At 42.2% G+C, this 23,408-nt stretch overlaps 1 protein-coding gene across 1 annotated transcript in view; it reads left to right on the forward strand.

Annotated features, from left to right (window-relative positions):
• CDKL2 (cyclin dependent kinase like 2) overlaps positions 1-23,408 on the forward strand; it is a 446,589-nt gene that overhangs the window by 277,802 nt on the left and 145,379 nt on the right. The window contains exon 6 of the mRNA XM_086961513.1: positions 2,203-2,342. Within this exon, the coding sequence (XP_086817639.1) occupies positions 2,203-2,342 (140 nt within the window). The remainder of the gene's footprint in view (positions 1-2,202; positions 2,343-23,408) is intronic.

Below are 23,408 nucleotides of genomic sequence, written 5' to 3' on the forward strand. Positions count from 1 at the left end.
TTCCACTGCTTTGAACCTATTAGTTATGAACTCACTGTTTTAAATGCTTTTTAAACTTCAATAACTTTTTAACTTGCTATCAAGGTTGTATAATTAACTGCTATTGGTTATACTTTGTGATGTCTAAAATAATTATGTGATGTATGTTTTTATCTTTTGCTTTTATGGTCTGTAATGATGGAAATAAAGCATGGAAATGGAAATGGAGTATTAAAGTGCATCTCCCTTGTTATTTTATTTTGTTTAATGTACTATCTCTAGTTTTTTTAATTTTATTGTTAATTTGTGATTTTTTACTATACATTATGTCTGTGCACCTTCAGCCTCATCTCAACTTCCTTTACGTGATATCAGTTCCTTTAAGAACCATATTTAGGGCCTTATTACGATGGCAGCTGGACAAGCATGCGACTGCTAACGTTACAGGCCCAAGACCATCTGATAAGGGGTCGGGCATCCCGACAGCCCAATTACGATATGACCGCCGTGCAAGCGGCGAAAAATGCTATTTACTATTGCCACTTGTGCAGCAACCCAGGAAAAGGGCTGCTGCACAAGCAGCAATAGTAAAAAAGCATTTTTCAAACATCCATTCACAGTGTGCCGGTCACCGTGTCGTGCCAGGCAAATGGAGCATGGATGTTTGGGGAGCACTACATGTGCCTCCCTGGCCACATAGCAGAGGCCCACGGGGATGGGGTCTTAGTGGTCAGACCACCATGAAAACACTTTCAGAACAGGAACTCCTAATCCCTATGGCTGTGCCTCCGATGGCACGCCTTCATTGTAGGGAATAGGCTCCGACTGCCGCCCTTACAGGCTCCTTGAGTCTGTCGGAGCGACGGTCTTTCCTCCTGCCCAATTCACTCTGACCGCTGGTATTGTAATCTGGTGGTTGGACCGATGCCCAGGATGTTGGGCAGACCGCCACCAACAGCCTATCAGTGGCAGTGTGTCCGACATCGTATTTGGGCTCTTAGTATCTGTTTTCTATTGCAGAAGGCTTCATATAAGTGTAAGGATGTACATAATTAAGTGCTTTTCATTCCTATGGTTAGTTTAATTGTCTTGGTGTCAGATTTGTTTATAGAACAGGACAGTATGGCTTACTGAAATAACCCACTAACAATAGCGTACGCAATATGAATATATGACGTTACAACCCAAACAATTTCAACGCATGCCTTTACAACTTGATTTTTACATCTCAACTACCATTATAAAGCATTATTTTACAACTCATGCCATTACAACGCATTTTTATAAACTACCATTACAACGCATACCATTACAAAGCACAATACTTTTGGGGAAACATTGGAGTAAGTGTAGGATAGTGTAGGAGTAATTACTATTCCCACTCCAGTGAGTGCAACAGTAGGGTAAGTGTTTGATAGTGTAGGGGTAAAAATTACTTTTCCCACTCCAGTGAGTGCAAAAGCAGGGTAAGTGTTGGATAGTGTAGGGGTACAATTACTATCCCTATGTACCCCAAAACTCATACCCACCCTAAACCTTAAAGATCCCCATTACTTACCATATAATGCGTTGTAATGGCATGCATTGTAATGGTATGCGTTGTAATGGCATGCGTTGTAGTGACATGCATTGTAATGGCATTCGCTTTAATGGCATGTGATGTACTGGCAGCTGCGTTCTAACAGCTGCATTGTAAAGGAAGTGCGTTGTAATGACGGCGTTGTAATGCTTGTTTCCCAGGCAATATACCTAGCACATGCAAACTTCTGCATTTAAATAGAACATTGTGGAATAAATACTGTCCCTAAGCATAACAGGACTAGAACCAGGAACAGAGCAATGTCCTATTTTAGAATACTTGCTTAAGGGAGGTGGCAATAGGTAAGTTCTGTAGCATGCCTCATTTTGTTTTTGTTCTTGTATACACACTGGCTTAAAAACTATCTGGATTAACTCCCAGCCCACCAATAGACAGTCACCTGAGATCAAACAAGACGCTACTCAGTTTTGTAAGCATCTCCGGTTATACTTTGACTTGTTATATGAATAAAGGTGCATTTAACTGTTGTTAAAGATTGCAGAATATGATTGTTTATTTTTAATGTCCTGCTGTACAGACACGTTTTGGGAGCCTACCACGTTGATGAATATAGACAGCAATAGCTTCTTAGCTGTGTTGACTTTGCTGATTCCTTCACTGATAACATGGTATTTCTGCTGCAGGTAATTTGACACCCAGGCACACTGAGCTATTTTACAAAAATCCTCTGTTTGCTGGCGTGAGGTTGCCCGAAATCAGGGAAGTCGAACCTCTTGAAAAGAGATATCCCAAATTATCGAGCCTGGTGCTAGACCTAGCTAAGGTAAAGTTTGCTTAAAAACGATTTCGGTTGCATTTGAAAAACTAATATCTCACAAAGATGTCACTGTTCCTTAATCTGTTTACTTTCTGCTTTTGCTGCTTTATGATTCAATTTCACTGATTTATTTTTGTTGGTTAACTTGGTTTATTCAGATTGAGAAGATTATAAAATGAAACTTGCACAAAACAAGTGATAGACAACAATGATTTTAAAAAATAAAGTACAAAGAGCCTTGATAAAATATTATGGGGCTGATTCACAATGAACACTTACACTTTTGAGTAGTTTACACTTTTGTGCAGGTTGACTACTTTTTGTACTATTCACAAAATCGAAATGTAAAGGTACTCAAAAAGTATAATTTAGATAATTCCACCACCTGAAAACCATACCTAGGGCCACTAGAATTATGCGGGAGGGGTTCAGCGAATTAGGTGTCAGGATTCACTGAATTATGTGGCACGAAAGTGCAAATTATGCGACATAATGCGGCACATTTTTCGATAGTATTAACATGATGTTTGCTTTTGATTCCTTTAACAGTGGCCTAGTCGTTACTCCCAGATTTGCGGACGTTTTATCCTCATTAATGTCACATAATTTGAGAGCATGGCTGGGAATTTATGAGGGACAGGATTCCCCCCTGGTCCATCAGAGGCTAATAGAAGTCTCGATAAGCGATGCCTTCTTTGAACAACAGCAGGTGATGGTTCATCCATTGCCATTTCTCTTGTCCTTCTCTTCCAATTGAAGGGGGTCATCATGAGTTGGGCAAAAGTGGACAAGGACTCTTTGCTTTTGGCTTAACGGCTAGGGCGCACGACCTCGGACCAAGGGGATCTGGGTTCGAGTCTCGGTAACAACGCCAAACATCCTATGATTCTGGGCAAATCACTTAATCTCCCCGTGCCTAACAAAAATGAATGTGTGTCCTCATGTAACGTAACTGGTGCTATGTAAAGCGCTCTTAGACCCGTTTCGGTTCGGTTCAAGTTCGCGCTATATAAAACTCTGCAAAAAAAAAAATATGTCATTACTGCATTTTAAAGTGATTTTATGATATGTTTGAAGGGGATCAAAGACTGGGGGCTAGAGACAATGAGCAGCTTCAGTAAAATCTGTGGAACAACACAGGAGATGCTCACCATTAGGCTGAACGCCTATCATACCAAACGCTTGAGGTGGTTCAATACCACTTGCACTAAGGCCCTCAATCTGCTACTGTCATCACTCAAAGCTGTGCCAGAAGATCTGTAAAGATCTGGAAAGGGTCCATACCTGTAGAGGGTGGTACAAGGCTGCCCAACAGGCTCAGAAAAGGACATTAAGAGAGGAAGCCTACCACCACCTAGTAAAGGCCAGCGACCTCAAAAATAGCATGCACTTCTGGCAAACAGTGAATTGAAACTCCCCAGAGAAATCCTAGAAAGCCAGGCTCGATACCGTGGTCTGGGCCAGGCGCTTTTCTCAGTTATACTTGGACCCTGCCACCTTGGAGGGGGATGCTCGACCTAGGCAAAAACACCTATGGGCCTGATTGCTTCCACTAAACCCCGCTGTAATTTGATCGATGTTATTGATGTGATAAAGGCCATCGAGAGATGTCCGGCTTCAAAAGTCCCAGGCCCAATGGGACTCCGGCATATGTTTTTGGGGCAAATTTACATCTTTCAGGACCCCTCTTGAGCAATGTTCTTAAGACTCTCCTGTTCATAGGCCCTTCCACGCCCTGGTCACATGCAAAAATAGTACCAATCTTTAAGGGGGGTTCAAAGTATTATTGCCCCGTATCATTAATTATTCAACTGCTAAGAAAATGTGCAGGCTCCTACCGGAACAAGTGCAAACTTAGACAACTGATAATAACGCCCTTTTCTTCATGTTTGGGTTCCGTGTTGGCTTAGGGACCGTAGAGCAATGTGTAAACCTATACCTGTTAATAAACAAGTATACAGTAGCAAAGGAAGGCAACATTTATGCTGTCTATATGGATCTGAGCTTGGCCTTTGACTCAGTCAATAGGTCAAAGCTCTGGGCAGTTACGGCTGAGCTTGGGGTCGAGCCCGGTATCTTAGACTTTTTGAGGAAGCTCCACTCAGAGGTAACTGCAAGTGTGAGATACAGCCAGTCGGGGAAACTACACAAAGTGTTATACTCGATTGGTGCATGCAACAGGGGTGCTTATTGGCTCCCTTTCTCTTTTCCCTGTACGTCAATTGTTTGGTGAGGAAATTATTGAACTCTAGAACTGTTCCCCGTGATCGGCAAACGCAGTGTAGAGGCCCTGGTCCATACAATGGGTTTGCTGGCCTGGGATGCAATCGGTTTGCAACGATCACTAAACCAATTCTATGCTTTGGTGACTAGCCCAGATCTGCTGCTAAACCAGTCAAAAAAACACATTATGGTCTTTGGTTGCTGAGATAAGGAAAGTAAGGCTTTCTTTGTCAATGGAACGAGGATTAGCAAGGTCCCTTCTTACCCCAGTCTGGGAATATTATACGATAGGCTGACCTGAAGTTCTCTGAGGACACCTGCCCTAGCCAGGAGCATAGGTCCTAGGCTTTGCGGATAGACTGAGCAGCAAGTCAATTAAAAAGTTGCTAGAAATCTACAAGGCTAAGTGCTGCCCAAGCGCAATATGTGGGGCCGGCGTCTGGGGCATCTGTGACCAGTCGGGGTTGGAGAAGGTAAAAAATGGGTTTATAAAAAGGCTGCTTGCTGTACCCAAGCCCACTAGCAACTTTAAATGCCACATAAAAATTGGGCTAGAGTGTATAAGCGATTTTGCGAGGCTGCAGCCTCTTTTGTTATAGTTGAAAATATTGACCAAGGGGGAAGCCACACTGAATTGTACAATCCTTACTGACTGAATCTGGAAAACAAGTTCCAAAATACCTTGGGTCGCTCACATATCCAAGATCTGCAACTGGCTGAATCTAGATGAGCTGTTCTGGAAACTGAACGACTTCAGGTATAGCTTATACAGACCACTGACTAAACTCTTTCTGTGCAGAGGAAAATATGTTAAAATACTCAGGAATATCCAGTCACCGCCCATACCTAAATCAGCACTTGTCCTGGCATTGAACCTTACCTCTTATTGGTTATTAATTTACACCACAGGTTCCTGCTAATAAGACTACTCCTTAACACCGTTCATTTTCTTGTTGCATACCCCAGACAAGGTGTGTTTTTTGTTAACCTGCCTGCCTGTCCTTGTGACGGACGTTCTGCACAGAGCGCCCTGTACTTTATTCTCTTCTGCAAACATTGCTCTTCGCTGAGGTGTGTGGGTTCATGCAACCACTCCCGAAGGAGGCAAACTTAAGGCAGTGCAGGGTTGCCATGGAGTTTTTGAAAAAGCTATCAACTGTGAGGTCATGCTATTCAATTGCAGTCTTCATAGAGAGGGCCATAGGCTTACGCTCTGTCCTGCCCTATGACATTGTGCTTTCTTTGTCTGCGTGTCACAACTTTGTTTTAAAGTTCTCTTTGATTTTATATGACAATGGAATTTAATGACTGATTTTACGTACTTTTGTGTGTTTTATAGCATTTTGTTTTTATAGCTATTGGTTAACGAACAATGTGAGAACTTTAAGTAAGGTTAAACCGATAATAGCCCTTTTCATTCTTACACTTTAGATATGCTTTATTGCATATGAACAGCCGGTTCCTTATATAAAGGCACGGGGATTCATGCTCACCCTTCTATAAAAGGCTCATTACTATATCTTGAAACATAGCGGCTCCACTAAGGTTTTTGTTAACAAATGTGTTGTGTAACTGGCGGGACATGTTGCCTTACTGTACTTTGTTGTTATTCTCATCCATGCACCTAGCACTTTAAGATCTGTCTCGTAGGTCGTCTCTATGGTTTATTCTGTATGGACGTCATTTCATGTAGAAATGCTCTTTTGCAGTCTTATGTATGATGTATTTCTTTATCACCTGTACATTTATGTTTTTAACTTAACTTGAACAAAGGCTTTGACTGATTGATAGCATTACTTCATTATTTTCTCATTTTTTACACATGATACTACTATCTGGGCAAAGATTTCACCTCATTAGTAACAGTTTAACAACCAAATACAAAACCAAAAGCAATTGAAAGATGACCAGTTAACCTTTACATAAAAGCCTCTCTCTGCACATGAACAAGATGCCATGGTATTAGTACCGTTTGATCCGTTCGAGCTAGAAACTATATTTTTTGCTAAAATCTTCAGATTATGCACCACACAATGGATTATGTGGCAAATATGGCAGATCCATAATTAATCTAAAAACTTCACGGCGCAGATTTGTATAATTGCAGTAGCTCTGACCATACCATAGGAAGACTCCACATAGTGAGGTATAGGGAAAAATATAACAGTTTCTTTAACTCTGTTAGACCTGGCACCTTTTGGCATGATTTCCCCTTTCTTTTTGATTCTCCCTCCTGTTTTTTGACTATGCTGGACTTCGTCTTTGCTTGTTTTATGACTCTGGGCACTTTACCACTGCTGTCCGGTGTAAAGTGCAAGTGATCTCTATGGAAAATGTAATGGTAACTGGTTTGTCCATGATTGATATATTTAATTTACTTGTAAGTCCCTAGTAAAGTGTGCCATGCATGCCCAGGGCCTGTAAATTAAATGCTACTAGTGGGCCTGCCACCCACATGAATAGCCTTGTAAACATGTCTCAAGTCTTCTAATCCCGGCCCCCCTGATATACCTCCATAAAAAAATAGTTGTCCATAGATTTTCATTTGTGCTTTTGTATCATTAGAGAATTCATTTAGCTTGGGTAGACTTTGCTGACCCAAGACAATTTTTTCTGGACACCATTTTTAAAAATGGCAGATGTGTTGCAGTGATGATGTATAATGCATCACCCCCCCCCCGCAGTAAGAAACCCATGCATCTCCTCCTCTCACAGTAAAGAACCGACACGTCACTTCCCCTGTGTAGCAGTTTGGAACCTACGCAACACCTCCTCTTGGAGCAAGGAACCAATGAATCATCTTCCCTGTGTGTAAGGAACAGATCCATCAACTTCCCTGCATGTAAGGAACCGATGCCTCGCTTTGCTTTCCGGCGTCTCACCTCCCCTGCACCTGTTCTCGCCTTTGATTTTGATGCATCCTAGGTACTTTGTGCTAAAAGTGACACTCCATAGCTCCACATGAACTTTACTGTGTTTAACCTTTTAAAGCAATATCTTGATTTGTGTATGTTGGATTTTTGTCATTTTGGTCTTATTTGATTTAGATAAAGATTTTTTATATATCTAAACTGGTGTGGTGTTCATTTGTAGAGGTTTCACTGTGTTACTGTGTATTTATGTACAAATGCTTTACACATTGCCTCTGAAATAGGCCTGACTGCTCGTGCCAAGGTACCAAGGGGGTGAGCAGGGCTTATCCTGGGTGTGTAATCTCTTTACCCTGACTAGAAGGAAGGATCCCTTCTTGGACAAGGTGCAAGCCACAGCCAACTAGAGTACAGGCCCCCATTTCTAAAACATTTTCTTTGTTGAAGAAGTTCTCAAGTTTTGTAGTTAGCAACACTATGCTAGGAGGTAAAGATCCTCTGCTAACACCTGTTTTGCTCATGTTTACGAATTCAAATCAATGGAAAACCTGAAACAAAAAGAATATTAATATAAATTACTAATATGCGGTCTAACACACATCAATATAGAGTTGCTATTTTGGAAAAGGGTTGCTCTGAGAAGTTATTTTCTGTCTCTATTAGATTACCTGATACCAAAATGAAGCATATAAATCTCATGGTTCCTGAAATATTACATCATCACTGCAACACATTCGCCGTTTAAAAAAATGTTGTCTAGAAAAAGTTGCCCCGGATTGCAATGTCTGCCCAAGCTAAATTACTTCTCTAATGATACAAAAACACAAATTAAAAATGAGAATCTCTGGCAACAATTTTTTACGGAGGTATATCAAGGGGCCTGGACTATGCCACTGCAGTGTCTGTGTGCACAATTTTATCCTACCATTTCAACCTGGAAAGTGCACCCACTTGCCAGGCCCAACGCTTCCCTTTTATTACATATATGTCACCACTAGGGTAGGCCCAAGGCAGCCCCATGGACAGGGTAGGGTGTATTAAAAGGTAGGACATGTACTGGTGTGTTTTACATGTCCTAAAGATATGGACTTAAAGGTCTCTGTACTCACAGTTGAAAATACCATCATTTTGTGGATTTGGATTTTAAATTGTGTGATTGAAAGTACTCTTTTAGAAAGTGAGCATTTTCTTGCTCAACCATTCTGTGCCTCTGCCTGACTGTGGAATCCACGTCTTGTTTGGTTTACAGTTGGGCTCTTGTTTATTCACTCTAGACAGTCACAGAAAGGGAGCTGACGTGTGCCTTGCATATCCTGATCGCCCATCACCAGGCTTTTGTGAGCTAGAGTGGTGGGAGAAGTTGTCACTGACACCAGAATAGGGCTGTACCTGTCCTTACACGACGCTATCTCAACCCCCAGTAGAGTGCTGTAGCCAGGGCAGGAAAAGGCAGGGTCTTGGGCACTACAAAGACGTTCCTTTGAAATTTGCCTACTTCAAAGGCAGAAACTGGTATAACTACTGGAGCTGTAACACCATAACTTCAGAACACTTCTGGACTAACACCATTCTGCTAGGAAGAGGAGCTGGAGAAGCTGTCAGGAGGGACTGCCGCTTTACTGTTTGCTTTGCTGTGCTGGCCTTCTGCTTGCTGCTGCTGTCCTGGGAGTGAAAGGACTGGACTTTGCTTTCTTTATCCTGCTTTCCATGGTTCTCCAAGGGATTGACTTGATATTGCCTCCTGTTAAGAAGTCTTAGGGCCATCAAAGACTTCACCTACCAGTGCATGGACTCTTCTTCTGACAGTCCTTACATGCCAAATGGTGCCAAATCCAGTTCCTGGCCCCTGGAATTAGAATCTGGTGATCTGGGAAGAAACTCCAGGTATTGGCTCCCAGCACTTGTTTTATCAATGCAAAGCAGCTCAAGATCCATGCATTGCTGCTGCCTGCCTGAAGCGTGGTTCCTGATCAGCTTATCGCCAACGGCTTCACTGCAGACCACAGCTTGCCATCGCAGTGCGTCAATAAAATCGCCACAGCTTGAGTCCTGAGCACTGTTTCACTGACATCTGTGGCATCCGATCCAACTCCGATGTATTCTCTGTTTGCTGCTGTGGAAACAATGCAGTGCCTGCTTTGCTTGTGCTGCATCATCACAGCGACTCTGGATTTTCGATTCATCGTCCCTTGGCACCGATTCTTCATCGACATTGCACCGGAGTAAGGACCCCCCTGCATCAACTTTCCTACTAGCAAGGAATCAACGCATCACTTCACCTGTCAGCAAGATATCGATGCATCACCTCCCTTGTGAGCAAGGAATAAATGCCTCACCTCCCCTGCCTAGTAGTAAGGAACTGACACATCACATCCTCTGCCAGTAAGGAATCAACACATCACCTGCCTTGCCAGTAAGGAATCAGCACATTACCTCCTCTGTGTAGTAAGGAATCAACCCATAACTGTGTTTTCCGTTGCCTCAACTCCCCTGCGGCCCGCATTGTCTTTGTTTTTGACGCATCCCAGGTACTCTGTGCTAAAACACCCACATCCATTTACTTCTATGGATTAAGACTTATTGAACCTTTTAAAAGTGAGATCTTGACTTGTGCATCTTGGATGGTTGTCGTCCTGGTCTTGCTTTACTCAGATAATTTTTCTAAACTCGTGTGGAGTCCTTTTGTAGTATTTTCACTGTGTTACTGTGTGTGTACAAATACTTTATCCATTTCCTACGGATTAAGCTTGTCTGCTCTGTGCCAAGCTGCCAAAAGGGCAATCAGAGGTTATCTTAGCTTTATAAATTACTTACCCTGACTAGTGTGAGGGTCCCTACTTGGACAGGGTGCATACCGACTGCCAACTATAGACCCCATTTCTAACAAACTCAAAAATAAATATTACAAATATTTTTACATTGAATAATAATCTACATTCATTTTATTTGTTTATTTATGTTAAAGGTTGAGTAACATAAAAAAAATTACAAAACTTTTAACTTAATTTTGAAATACATCTTTAATTAATGGAGATAAATTATATTACAATTATTTTTCTGATGTTTAAATTAAAAAGTAACTTCACACCTAAAAACATCTGAATTTTCATTGGGCATGAATAAATAGTAAAAGTGATGCATAGAATTAATTAAAAATAATTTCGTTATAATTCACAGAAAATATTGTTACATCAATTTTAAATTAAAACTAGGACATTCAAATATTTTATATTCAAATAATAACTGTGTACTATATTTGTAAAAAACGATTTACCATTATCGTACTTATTTATATTTGTAATTGTTTTAAATAATGTAATTTAATTTAACATTATTTCCTGTGGGGTTTTATTTTAACTTCCATCCTCCGGTATTTCTTATGGCAGGGTGTTGCACTAGCAGTGATCAGTTGGCCATGAGTGGTGCTGGAGGTTCAACTGTAGTTTTTAGTAGTATCTTACTCTCAGAGATTTTGTAATGTGCCAAAAGTAGTAAACTTACTCAAAATTGAAATTTACACAAAAGCATATGTTAGCTTTGTGAATCAGCCCTATAATTTAAAAAAAGAAGGTATTGGCATGGTGTGCAAAATAACAATAAACTGGAATGTAACCCTGAATGATTATCAACGTGTGATATGAATTCAAGCATTCCATCCATCACATTTTTGTACATTTTGCGTTACCCTAAGTGGGACGGTATGCCCAGATGTGGATCCCATGCACACTGTGACTCTTGAACCAAGCAATTCCAGTCTGATGAGCCCTAACTAGGGTGAGACTGGTCCTGGGTTGCTTGTGTTGTGGTCCAGGGAGGACCTGGCTAGGCAGTTCAGGCTGGACTGTTTGGAGTGGTCCTATTAGAGCATGGTCAAGACTGATTTGCATATGGCCAGATTGGGTTGGCATGATGTGCAAAATTAGAATGGACTGGGATGCAGCTTGAGTGTTTACCAGTGGCTGGGATTATTTCAAGCATTAATCCATCACGTTTTTGTATACTTTGCATCACTATAGTTTCAAAAAGACAGAAAATTATTAACATCATGAAACAAACATTTAAAATACTAGAAACCATTAAAACCCCTTCAATTCGGCTAACTTCTTTATTACTGTGCACCGATCATAATTGATAATTAAATTGTATTGTGTTATTTAGAATGCAGAAGACCTCAATATTTCCAGTGCAAATCTAAAGCTATAGTCAAGAAATCAAAAGGCAATAGAGATATAGAGCCGGCATTACGTGAAACCTCGGATACTCAAAATTTATAATGAGTATCTTGCTTTAGATCACATTAAAGGGGCTCAAAAGAGTAAAAACTGAATTTACATCTCTTAGTAAAACTAGTAAAGCAGTGTCCCAATTGTATTGATAGACAACATAACATACAGTTCTTTGGGAAATTGTAATATAAAAAGAATCTTCACTGAGCATCCTCAAGCAAATTGAGAACATTATGCACACAAGGAATGGCCTTGATGGGATATGTACTTTACTAAAGATTTCAGTGATTCTGCATCTTCTCTACTTATTTGTCAATGGTATCAATAACTCTTCTTCAGGCCACATCTGGCCCCACTTGAAAGAGAAGACACATTATTATACAAGTAGAGCAGTTACATTTTAGATAGTTCCTATTTATGTAATTTAACCACAGGATTAATAAAGCAACCAGAAGAATGCCACATATTTAATAATATTTTGTTGTTAAAATATCCTACTTCTCACTGATAGCCTCAACAGTAGGATTCATTCATTCGATAAATCTTTATTCGACTTGAGCAGCCATAAAATAATACAATAATAATTACAATTATCAATAAAAACAGCCATAAAAAATACAGTAGCAATACAAATACCAATAAAAACATTCAATGGATCAATTACGGCAGCATCCAATTACAGCATACAATAAAAGGGTGTACAGTAATAATATAGTGGGTCAATTACAGCAGCATCAACTGACATTTTACAATGAATGGGCACACACTTGAAGGCGTCCTAAAGAGAGCTAGTGACCATAATTCTCCCTAATGTAACGTGCTCCTCTAGTAAAAATGTATAGCAGCTAGGCAAACTTCTGAGGTTTCAAGAAACCTATAGCCATCAAGATATGAGTTAAAAGAGCAAGAGTGCCAAACTGGGACAAAAAACTTTCTTCTCACAGATTTAAAAAGTGCACAAAAAAGTAGAAAGTGCAAAGTGCTTTGACTAGAGGTACCATCACCCAGGCATGATGGAAAGTTACATAGACACACAAACCTTTGGAATTATCTAAGGGAGGGAACTAGAGGGTACAGGGTTTTCAGGGTGAGCTGTTCTCCAAACCTATCAAATGCAAGCACAAAAGAAGCTACTTTGAAATATTAGTCACTTACAGAATGTAACTGTATCCCAGCAAAGTGTGTAAAGTGCTGAGCATTTCAAGACATGTTAAGGACTGTCCTCACACCACCACTTAGATTATTAGAAGTGCCTCCCTGTCTCCAGCTGTAGGCCCACTGTCTATTGAAACCTGTTTTTTAGAGAGAGAGCACTGCCTATGATGAAGCATGACATCACATTTTTTTTTAAATGCTCAGCACTCTACTTACTTAGTGCTTTGCCGGGATACAGTTAAATTATGTCAGTGACTAATATTTCAGAGTAGCTTCTTTTTAGTGTGCATATGGTGGAAAGTTATTGTGACACCCGCCTTGAACTCGAAATGTCACTAAGAAGTGAACAATACTCAAACATATCCATGTCAAATAAAATCTGTGTTGGGTATTTCTATCAAACTATGGGTCCGATTATGATGTTGTGCGGAAACATTCCGCCAGACTCCTTCTCGGAATCGAATCTGTCCGACTTGCTGTTGGCAGTTCTGCCCAACCAATAACGATGCAAACGAACACTGTTCGGTCGGATTCCCATTGACCTCAATGGGAGCCTGTGTTCGGACTGACAACTCTTGCTCCTATGCGGAAATGGGGTGTTTACTGAAAACCCTGCACCCTGTCCCAGGCACCCCATTGTGCCTGCCACACAGTGCAAGGTTTTACAGGGGGGTCCCTTGGGTATCCCCTTGACCCCCACCAGAGTTTGCAGGGTGAATGAGGGCCTGCCAGGGGCCCCCAACGTCAGTTGCTGACAGCCTTTTTTTGTCGGACAGGCTGAATTGGAATGGCTGTTGAAAACTGACATTGTAATTGCTCAGTCGGAAACGCTGTCCATAGAGCTGCACAATGCAGCGCCGACTGACACGGATATTCTGAGAGCCGGTCGGGAACGATTCGGAATGACTGTGCGGTATGCAATCCGGCTGTGAACATCGTAATCGGTCGGTGGGATTGTAAACTGGCCGAGTCGGGCAGAAGAGTTCTGACACGGTCTAGGAAAATCTGACTGTCGGTCTGAGACTTTTCGCATGACATCGTAATCGGCCCTTCAGATAAAATTTCACCTCTCAATTAAAAATCACATTTTCGAAATTTGCTGAAAGTTTGCATGCATGCTTATCCTGGTCCTGTTCATAGTAGGCAGTCTTAACTAAGGCTTTCACCGGATGTGGCATTTGATTTGGTTCTTCAAAATACCCACTGAGCCCCAGCTGCCTAAAACTCTTGCGTATATAAGCAAGCCAGAGAATACTATCAGCATTATCCAGGGCCAAACAATCCAGAATTATTCACTTTAAAGTTTGCCTATTAGATAAATATACTTAAAAAGTCCCTGTGTACCGTGAAAATCAATATACAGCTAAAATATTAATTTATTTTCATCCGCCTGTATGGAGTCAGATTAATTTAGCCCGATAGACTACTGCTGAATATGGCAATTGATTTTCTCTTCAGGTTGTAAATAAGCAACCCCTTTACTGGACAACCACACCATATGAGCAAATATGAAAGGTCCCAACATTTGTCCAGGTTTGTAATGTCCATTTGGTATTTAATTTTTGGTTCTGTGCCTGGGCTTGAAAAAAGAAAGGACAACGATATTTCAATATAGATACCCTTATAAGGGACAGATTATTGATTCTTTATGATGCAAAACTTTAGGCTTGGACTACTAACTTGAATATCTCTCCTCTTTATGAAACTTACGTAACAATTCACCCAGAGCCATCAGGTTTCCAAAAAGAGGAAATAAATGAGTAAGAATATTGTGTCTGTAATCACTTATCCTGAAGACATCAGAACACATTTGCGGGAGTTCAGAGAGTATCTGAAAAGCATTGAAAATATATAGTTTTAACATGGATCCTTGCCTAACACTACAGGTAGAAGGACAAGGATATGTCAGTTGTCCTGCCATAAACGATAATGTGGATTTCATTGGCAAGGACTGACAACGCAGCCCATCGCACTGCTTCGTGGAACTAAGAAGTTTCCTATGGTAATCCTGGGTATTCCTCTAATAAATGGAACTCTCAAGTCGTCCTTAAGTTCTTAGATTTTTATTCATTACACTTACGTTTTTTAACTGTTGCGTCACATTCAGTTGTCCAGTATTATAGATCCAATCATCGTATATATAATCCAGACATTATTTATCTCATTTCATCAAAACACCTCCTGAGGCACAGCCGGGAGTAGGTAGTAGACAGCACTCTGATCGTATGTTTTGACTGTTTTTAACTTGGGAAATACTTCTTTTTAAACTGACTCACCCTTCTCCTGACACTTGAGTACTTGGTGCAGGACTTCCCCAAACAGCGGAACGAGCGCTGCAAAAGGGAGATAATCGCCGTCCCACAACTACCGCCATCACCCACGCCCATACAGGGACACGCCCACTTGGAGGCCACGCCCCCTTACAACTGCATAAAATCGTGCTGAAAACACGAGCGCCATTGATTGTAAAACACCTCCTGAGGCACAGCCGGGAGTAGGTAGTAGACAGCACTCTGATCGTATGTTTTGACTGTTTTTAACTTGGGAAATACTTCTTTTTAAACTGACTCACCCTTCTCCTGACACTTGATTAATTGGTGCAGGACTTCCCCAAACAGCAGAACGAGCGCTGCAAAAAGGAGATAACCGCCGTCCCACAACTACCGCCATCACCCACGCCCAAACAGGGACATGCCCACTTGGAGGCCACGCCCCCTTACAACTGCATAAAATCGCGCTGAAAACACGAGCGCCATTGATGGTAAAGCACCTCCTGAGGCACAGCCGGGAGTAGGTAGTAGACAGCACTCTGATCGTATGTTTTGACTGTTATTAACTTGGGAAATACTTCTTTTTAAACTGACTCACCCTTCTCCTGACACTTGATTACTTGGTGCAGGACTTCCCCAAACAGCGTAACGAGCGCTGCAAAAGGGAGATAATCGCCGTCCCACAACTACCGCCATCACCCACGCCCAAACAGGGACACGCCCACTTGGAGGCCACGCCCCCTGGACACCTCTCCACACTATAATCATGAGTATGTATCGGAAGCGCAGCGGACGAGCGCAGCGGGCGCGTCGATTGCGCGCCAAAGGCGCGCATAAGGCAAGCTCGTCTGCGCTCGTCCGTGCCGACTCCGGGCCTCTTGGCCTTGGGCCATTCCCGCTACACTCCAGACACCAGAGACTAGAAACTACAATGCCGAAACGCTTCTTAGCCTAAAACCCCCTGCTATGAATTGTGCACACCACCACTACGCAGCAGAAAACATTCCACAAATATGTCCCAAATGCAACTCTACACTTAAACCCAAGCCCGCAGCTGCACTAACCCACGATTACCATATGCTCTTGTTAAATTGCAGATTACTACTAAAACATAGGACAGAAATCGCCTGTTACTACAAGAACTCTCCCCGGATATGGTTTTCCTAACGGAAACTTGGCTCACCCCAAAATCCGACCCTGCCTTAGTTAGCGCTCTCCCTCCCGGCTTTGAAATGACGCGGAAGGACCGGCCTGATGGGAGAGGGGAGGCCTAGCAATTATTCACAAAGAACAGTTTCTGTGTCGCATCATCCCAGAAACCATCCCGGATTGTGAGAGCCTCGCATTCAGTATCAACCTTTCACCAAAAAACTGATTCTCCGGAACTCTTATTTACCGCCCCCCAGGTCCCCTTAAACAATTCCACATCCTTCTTCCGCAGACTGTCGCAGAACGCGTTAGTACCGCTTCTTGTTTTACTTTACTAGGCGACCTTAATTTGCACATTGACTCTGCGTTAGATCAGGTAGTCACCACATTAGCAGATGACCTAGCTGCATTACAACTTACCCAATACGTTAAAACCCCTACCCATGTCAAGGGCCACTTACTGGACCCAGTTTTTAGCAACTGTGCATACTTGACAGCTGACCCACCAATCCCCCTCCCGTGGACAGACCACTTTCTGGTGCCCTTCACATGGACCACACTCAAACCTCTACAGGCTGGACCCCCCACCAAAATTACTCGAGCCTGGTCCCGTCTTTCAATTGACGACTGGTCATCCAAGCTTGCTATCAATCAACCCTCTTACTCTGACGATCCAGGCCTAGCCAACCTGGCCTACATTAACTGGATCTTGCAATCTCTCGATAACACCCTGCCAAAAAACAAAATCACGCTAAAACGCGTCCTCAAAATGGATCTCTGGTACACTGAAGCTCTGAGGGACAAAAAACGTATATGTAGGAAAAACGAAAGACGTTGGCGGTTAGACTATGCACCAGAAAGTAAAATCCGTTATCGAGAATCAATTTGAGATTACAAAGCGGAAATCAGAACCGCTCCTGGCCAAATCAAAACCCAAGGAAATTTTATATATTGTAAAGAAACTATCAACCCCCCCCCTAGCCTGCATGTCACAAAATCTATAACTCACTGCAACGATGTTGCTGAGTTTTGTCATCAAAAAGTTAATAACATCTACTCCACATTTCCCCCCAGTAAGATCACCCCCCTAACTCAATCCAACGTAGCTCCAATTACCCCCGTCCCCCTACCTCAACCCACTCTGGATCACTTTCCCCCTCTGGATATTGCCACTCTTGAAACTTTAGCCCGCAAAGTAAAAACCGGCTCACCTGAAGATCCTGCCCCGCCAGATATCGTAATGTCAGTATCTCATATCACTCTCCCAATCATCAGGGATGTACTAAATGCTTCCATCACCTCCGGCACAGTCCCTCCAGAATGGAAACAAGCCATGGTCCGCTCACTATTAAAAAAGCCTAACCTAGACCCGCTAGACCTTAGCAACTACCGGCCCATCTCCCTGCTCCCGTGGCTGAGCAAAATCCTAGAAAAATTCATTAACCACCATCTGGTGAACTTCTTGGAAGACGCCCAGTTGCTTGACCCCACTCAAACGGGTTTTAGACCCAGACACGGGACCAAGACCGCCCTCCTCATGGTCACGGAGGAGTCTAGAAAGATCCTGGATTAGGGAGGATCAGTGGCAGTGATCCTCCTTGATCTCAGCGCTGCCTTCGACACGGTCAGCCATGACACCTTGATGCACCGTATGTCCAGTATCGGCATTAAGAACAAAGCCTGGCGCTGGTTTAAATCGTTCCTGGAGGATAGATCCTTCTGAGTCTTTGATGGGAATGTGGTGTCCACTAGCAGACCACTGAGGTGTGGAGTCCCCCAAGGCTCCTCTTTAAGTCCCGCCCTCTTTAACATATATATGAGGCCACTGGCCGATGTCGTCCGCCGTTTTGGGATTAAGATCATCTCGTATGCGGATGACACACAGCTGGTGGTCTCTCTGGCGCAGGTAGCTCACACACCTGCGTCAGACGGACTTAGAGACTGCCTCAAAGAAGTTAAAAGCTGGATGTCCTCATCATCCCTTAAACTGAATGGGGACAAGACGGAGTTGATGCTTCTGGGCCCCTCCGATCCCCTCTTTTTCAACTCCCTGTGGCCCTCTGATTTAGGCCCTCCTCCAGCACCCAAGGACAACATCAAGAGCCTTGGGGTATGGTTGGACCGGTCCCTCTCCTTCTAAACACAGGCCACTAAGCTATCTGCAACCTGCTTCGGACTCCTCAAAATGCTCAGGAAAATCCTGCCTCTCCTCCCCATGGAGGCCAAACAGGTAGCAATACAGGGCTTGATACAGTCCCGGTTGGATTTTAACAATGTGTTATACCTAGGCGCCCCAGACTACACTCTTAACAGACTTCAGACAGTACAGAACTGTGCGGCCCGTTTACTGCTCGAGCTGCCCCGCAACCAATCAGTGAGGGCCGGTCTGGTCCACCTTCACTGGCTGCCAGTACGTCAAAGAATTTGTTTTAAATCCTTGTGCATTGCCCATCAGGCCTTCTGGGAATCGGGTTTAATGATTACCCGGGATCTGATCACCCACTACGTCCCCACCAGAAATCTCCGATCTGGCCAGACCTTCTTAGCTACACCTCTCCGAATAAAAAAGACCAGGTCGGGCGGGAGGACGTTCGCATATAATGCGGCCAAGTCCTGGAACGCTCTCCCGCTTCACCTCCGATCCAACTCCAACCATTCCCTATTCGAAAGCAACTGAAAACTTACCTTTTAACCTTCCCTACTAATTCCCAGGCAACCACTCCACCAGGTCCTTCCCTTTACATTCTCTTAGCGCTTGGACGCCTCCGGGCAGCAATTTGCGCTCTACAAATGTACTTCCATTTCCATTTCCATTTCCATTTCCATTTTTATTCCAATTCATTTAATCCCTATGCATTTCGTGCTCATGCACTACATCAGGGGAAATGTAGTGAATCCATTAATCAAAACATAATAAAGCAGGTATAAATGATAAGGAAGTAGACAATTGTTGTAGTAGATAGAGAAAACTAGATCAAGAAAGTCCATGTAGGTCCCGTCTAAAGAGTCAGGTGTTGCATGCGTACAAGGCGTACGAGGCTGAAAGGATACGAAAGAGATGAGTGGAAACCTTAAAGTCAATGAGTGAAAGATCGATGCTTGATACCAAACTGAAAATGAGTAACCAAAAAAAAAACATGCGGTAATGCTCAAAAACAAATAAAAACCTACTGTGATGTGCCCACTAACGAGTATCGTGAAATGCACTAGGATAATCACACGAAAAAACTTATGAAAACAGTGCTTTGTGTGCCGCCGAAAATAGTTCAAAGTGCCCCGCATTGAAAAACCCCAATCAATACGTCTGTAAACCAGCATCACCGAATGGTGAGAAATTAAATACAATGTCATAGCCCGTTGCTACGGCTTACCGGATGAGAGACGATAACTTTTATCCTAATCTATGCAAAGAGTCGTCTGTTGAACGCCACGCATGCGTGTGGCTGCTCTGTAAATAGTCATAGAAAACAGATTAACCCGGAACTCGACAACCTTATTAACCCGGAACTCGACAACCTTATACGAATACGAGTTCACAATAAGAATAAACAGATTACACTGATGTATAAGTGGATTAGATACACATAATCTAACGATTAAAATTAGGTACCCATAGCCAGTTGGAAAAACAAATACAAACGGGAGTGCAGCCCAGCGAAAGGCGGGTCAGGAAGTGAAAGTGGCGGCCATCTTGGAGAAGGCAGTGTGAATGAAAAATGAATAAGAAAGATGAAAGAGAAGGATGAAAGAAGCCAGTATCATGGCAAAGTAAAAGAACAAGGATGAAAGATCAGAGAATGAAAGATGAAAGAATAAATGGAACCTTGTATAAAACATTCCTAACAGATCAAACATTAATCATGCTGAGTATGATACACATTAGACTTAAAAATACATGAACTGTCATCCGATGTTGTGGGATCATAAGAAGCAACTGTATTCCATCGGGTCATTTAACCCTTTCGGATTAAATGAATTCAATTTTTTAATCCAGTAAATTTCACGTTGTAGGAGTCTCTTTCTGTTGTCAAAGCCTTGTTTTGCAGAAACCACCTCCAAAACCATGAATCTAATTTGGCTGACGTTGTGATTGTTCGCAGAAAAAATTTGCAGCAATCAGAGCTTTGGTTACCTTGTTTCTAATTGTACTTATATGTTCAGTTAAGCGTGTTTTTATTTTCCTTTCCGTTTTTCCCACGTATGGGAGTTCGCACGGACATTTGAGCAGGTAGATTAGGTTTTTGGTATCTCATGTGGCATTGGTGTGTAACTTAATCGGTTTACCTGTGGTTGGATGGTTGAGAGTGTTTCCACGTATGATGTTGTTACAATGCCCACAGTTTAGACAGGGGGTGGTCCCCGTGTAACTAACAGTGACATCTCTTGGTTTAGATTCAAGCATCCTTTTATATTCATTGACCTCTGATATGCAAACAATGGTTTGGTGAATATTCCTTTGAAATCAGGGTCATTCTCAATCATTTGCCAATCCTTCAAAATGATTTTTTTAATCTGTTGACTCGTGGTGGAAAACTTGGATACAAACGTGGGCCTACTTTGTTGTACATCAGGTGTGTGTGTCTTCAATAGTTCCTGCCTTTCTTTTCTTCTCGCCCTCTCCATGGCGTCTTTTAATACTGAATCAGGATATTTCCTTTCCTGAAATTTCTCCATCATTTTAGTCTTATTCTTGGTGTATGTGTCAATGTCCGATTAGATGCGTTTGATCCTCAGGAACTGCGAATACGGTAGATGGCGTTTGAGAGACATGGGATGACAACCGTCAAACATTAGAGAAATATTCCTGTCAGTGCTTTTGATGTACACATCTATGTGGAATCTATTGTCGACTATGGAAACCAAAACATCCAAATACGGGATAGACCCTGTATTGATAGTGTGGGTAAACTGTATGTGATCATCAATGTTGTTGATGAACAACATGATATCCTTGAGTTCTTCCTGGGGCCCTTTCCAAATTAAAAATATATCATCGATATATTGCCATAGTTTATGGATTTTACTTTGCCATCTCGAGTTATTCAGGATGTGATCCAGTTCCAGTCTGTGCATAAACAAGTTTGCATAGCTGGGAGCTGCGCAATTTCCCATTGACGTACCTGCCAATTGCTGGAAAAATTGGTCATTCCATGAAAAGTAGCTGGGTATAGGGTGTATTGCAAAAGTTCCAGTAAAAATATTTTAAGCTCTTCATCAATGTCATGATTGATAAAAAAAGATTCAATTGCTTCAATACCCCTGTTATGTGGTATCGAAGTATAAAGTGAACAGACATCGATAGTGCAAAGGGTAATAGTCATTGTTTCATTCAGAACGGTTTCGTTCAGCTTGGTTAAAAAGTCGGTGGTGTACCGTAAATACTTAGACATCTTTCTAACAAGTGGTTGCAGGTGTCTGTCCAAGTATTTGCCAGTAGGCTCATGTATTGATCCCTTCGTTGACACTATCGGCCGGAATGGGGGTTTCATCAAATCCTTGTGGATTTTAGGTAGCATGTGTATGCTGGGGCTCCTCGGATTTTCTTGGAGCAAATATTTTCTGTCTTTAATAGTGATCGTTCCCATCTCCACTGCTTTGTCAATAATAGTTTTCAATGTCCTAGCAAAAACCTCTGTGGGATCTTGAGGTAACTTCATGTATGTGTTGTTGTCATTTACATGTTCATTCACACTTAGTGTGTAGTATTCAGCGTCCATAATAACAAGTGCCCCACCTTTATCCGCCTTACAGCACTTAATTTTCCGATTTTGAATAATTTGGTTGATAACTTTTGCCTCACTTGTGGAAAAGTTTGACCTGCTGGTGGTTGTTTTTTTGAATAAATCCTTAATATCTTTGAGGATGATAGTCTCGTATGAATCAAAAATCTTGTGGCTGATGGGAGCTAAGAATGTGCTTTTGCTCCTCAAACCTAAAGTGGTATCTTGTGATTCTTGGATTGGTTCTAGGATAACGTTGGTAAAGAAATGCCTCAACCTTAGGGTCCTTATAAATTTGAAAACACTGACTTCAGTTTCTAGTTCATTGGAACGGTAGGTTGGAACAAAAGATAAACCTCGTTGTAAAGTTGTTTTCTGGCTTGTCGTTAGAATTTCCTTAGAAATATTTATAATCAAGTTCTCTTGCTGCACGTTGATTGGGCGATCGAGATTTCGGATTCTTTTAGCACCCCTGCCTCTCCTGGTTCGACATTGGGGCTCAGGCCTCTTTCTAAAAAAGGCACCTCTGATGTTACAACGGTAGTACTGATGTTTGCCCTGTTGATTGGGGCGTCCCCTCTGCTTCCTCCACTTTTTTGCGCGCCTTTCTGGGATGAGTCAAATGACGTTGAACTACCTTCGTCTGAGGAGGGATTGTTAAATGGTCTTTGTTGTCTACGTTGTGCGTAGACCTCCGCCCAATTATATACCTCTCCCAACTTGTAGTCTATGGTATCGTGCTTGTATTTCCTGATTTTTCGGTTGTTTATTTCTCTCGTGTATGCACCCAATTGGCTGTTGATGTCGTTCAAAGCAGTGTCTAATTCCTCTTTTGATAAATTACTATCTAGGTTGGCTTGTTGTATCCTCCTTATATCCTTGTCAAGGTCCTCAATGACCTTGGAAAGTTCCTCTACAATGAGTAAGATTAAGTCAAGCAAACACTTATTCAAAATCTCATACCACCGTTCAGTGAATTTGGGAATGTTCCTGCAAAGAGTCGTCTTCAGAGCTATTCGCAATCCACGTGGGATCCTCTGGTCTTTATGGTACAGGATGAGTGTACCAGCATGTAATTTTTGGTTGATTATTCTTTTTGAAGTATATAGTAGTTGCTTCAACAAACTTTGGGTTGAAAAAGTGCTTGTGGTTGAGGGGTCTACTTCCTGTATCAAGGCATATATACGGTTGGTATCTTCCGATGAAAAAGCAAATGTATTTGCTCTGTTATCCGTGATGCTAGAGATATCCTCATATTCCATATTTTTTCGATGTGTTTAAAGCCACCGGTGCTCACAGTGTGTCGGTCAGTATCTGTATCAAGCAGAGTACATTGGGTTTGTGTGGCACTCGGTGAGTGTATTTTGTTAATCCTCTTATTCAATATAAAGGTAAGTTCAATTTGGGTGCTGGCGGGTTACCCCCTCTGACCTCTGGGAGTTGAACATAAACGATAATG

Source organism: Lissotriton vulgaris, chromosome 3_1 (assembly GCF_964263255.1).
Source record: "Lissotriton vulgaris chromosome 3_1, aLisVul1.2, whole genome shotgun sequence".
In the NCBI taxonomy this organism is placed as follows: Eukaryota; Metazoa; Chordata; class Amphibia; order Caudata; family Salamandridae; genus Lissotriton; species Lissotriton vulgaris.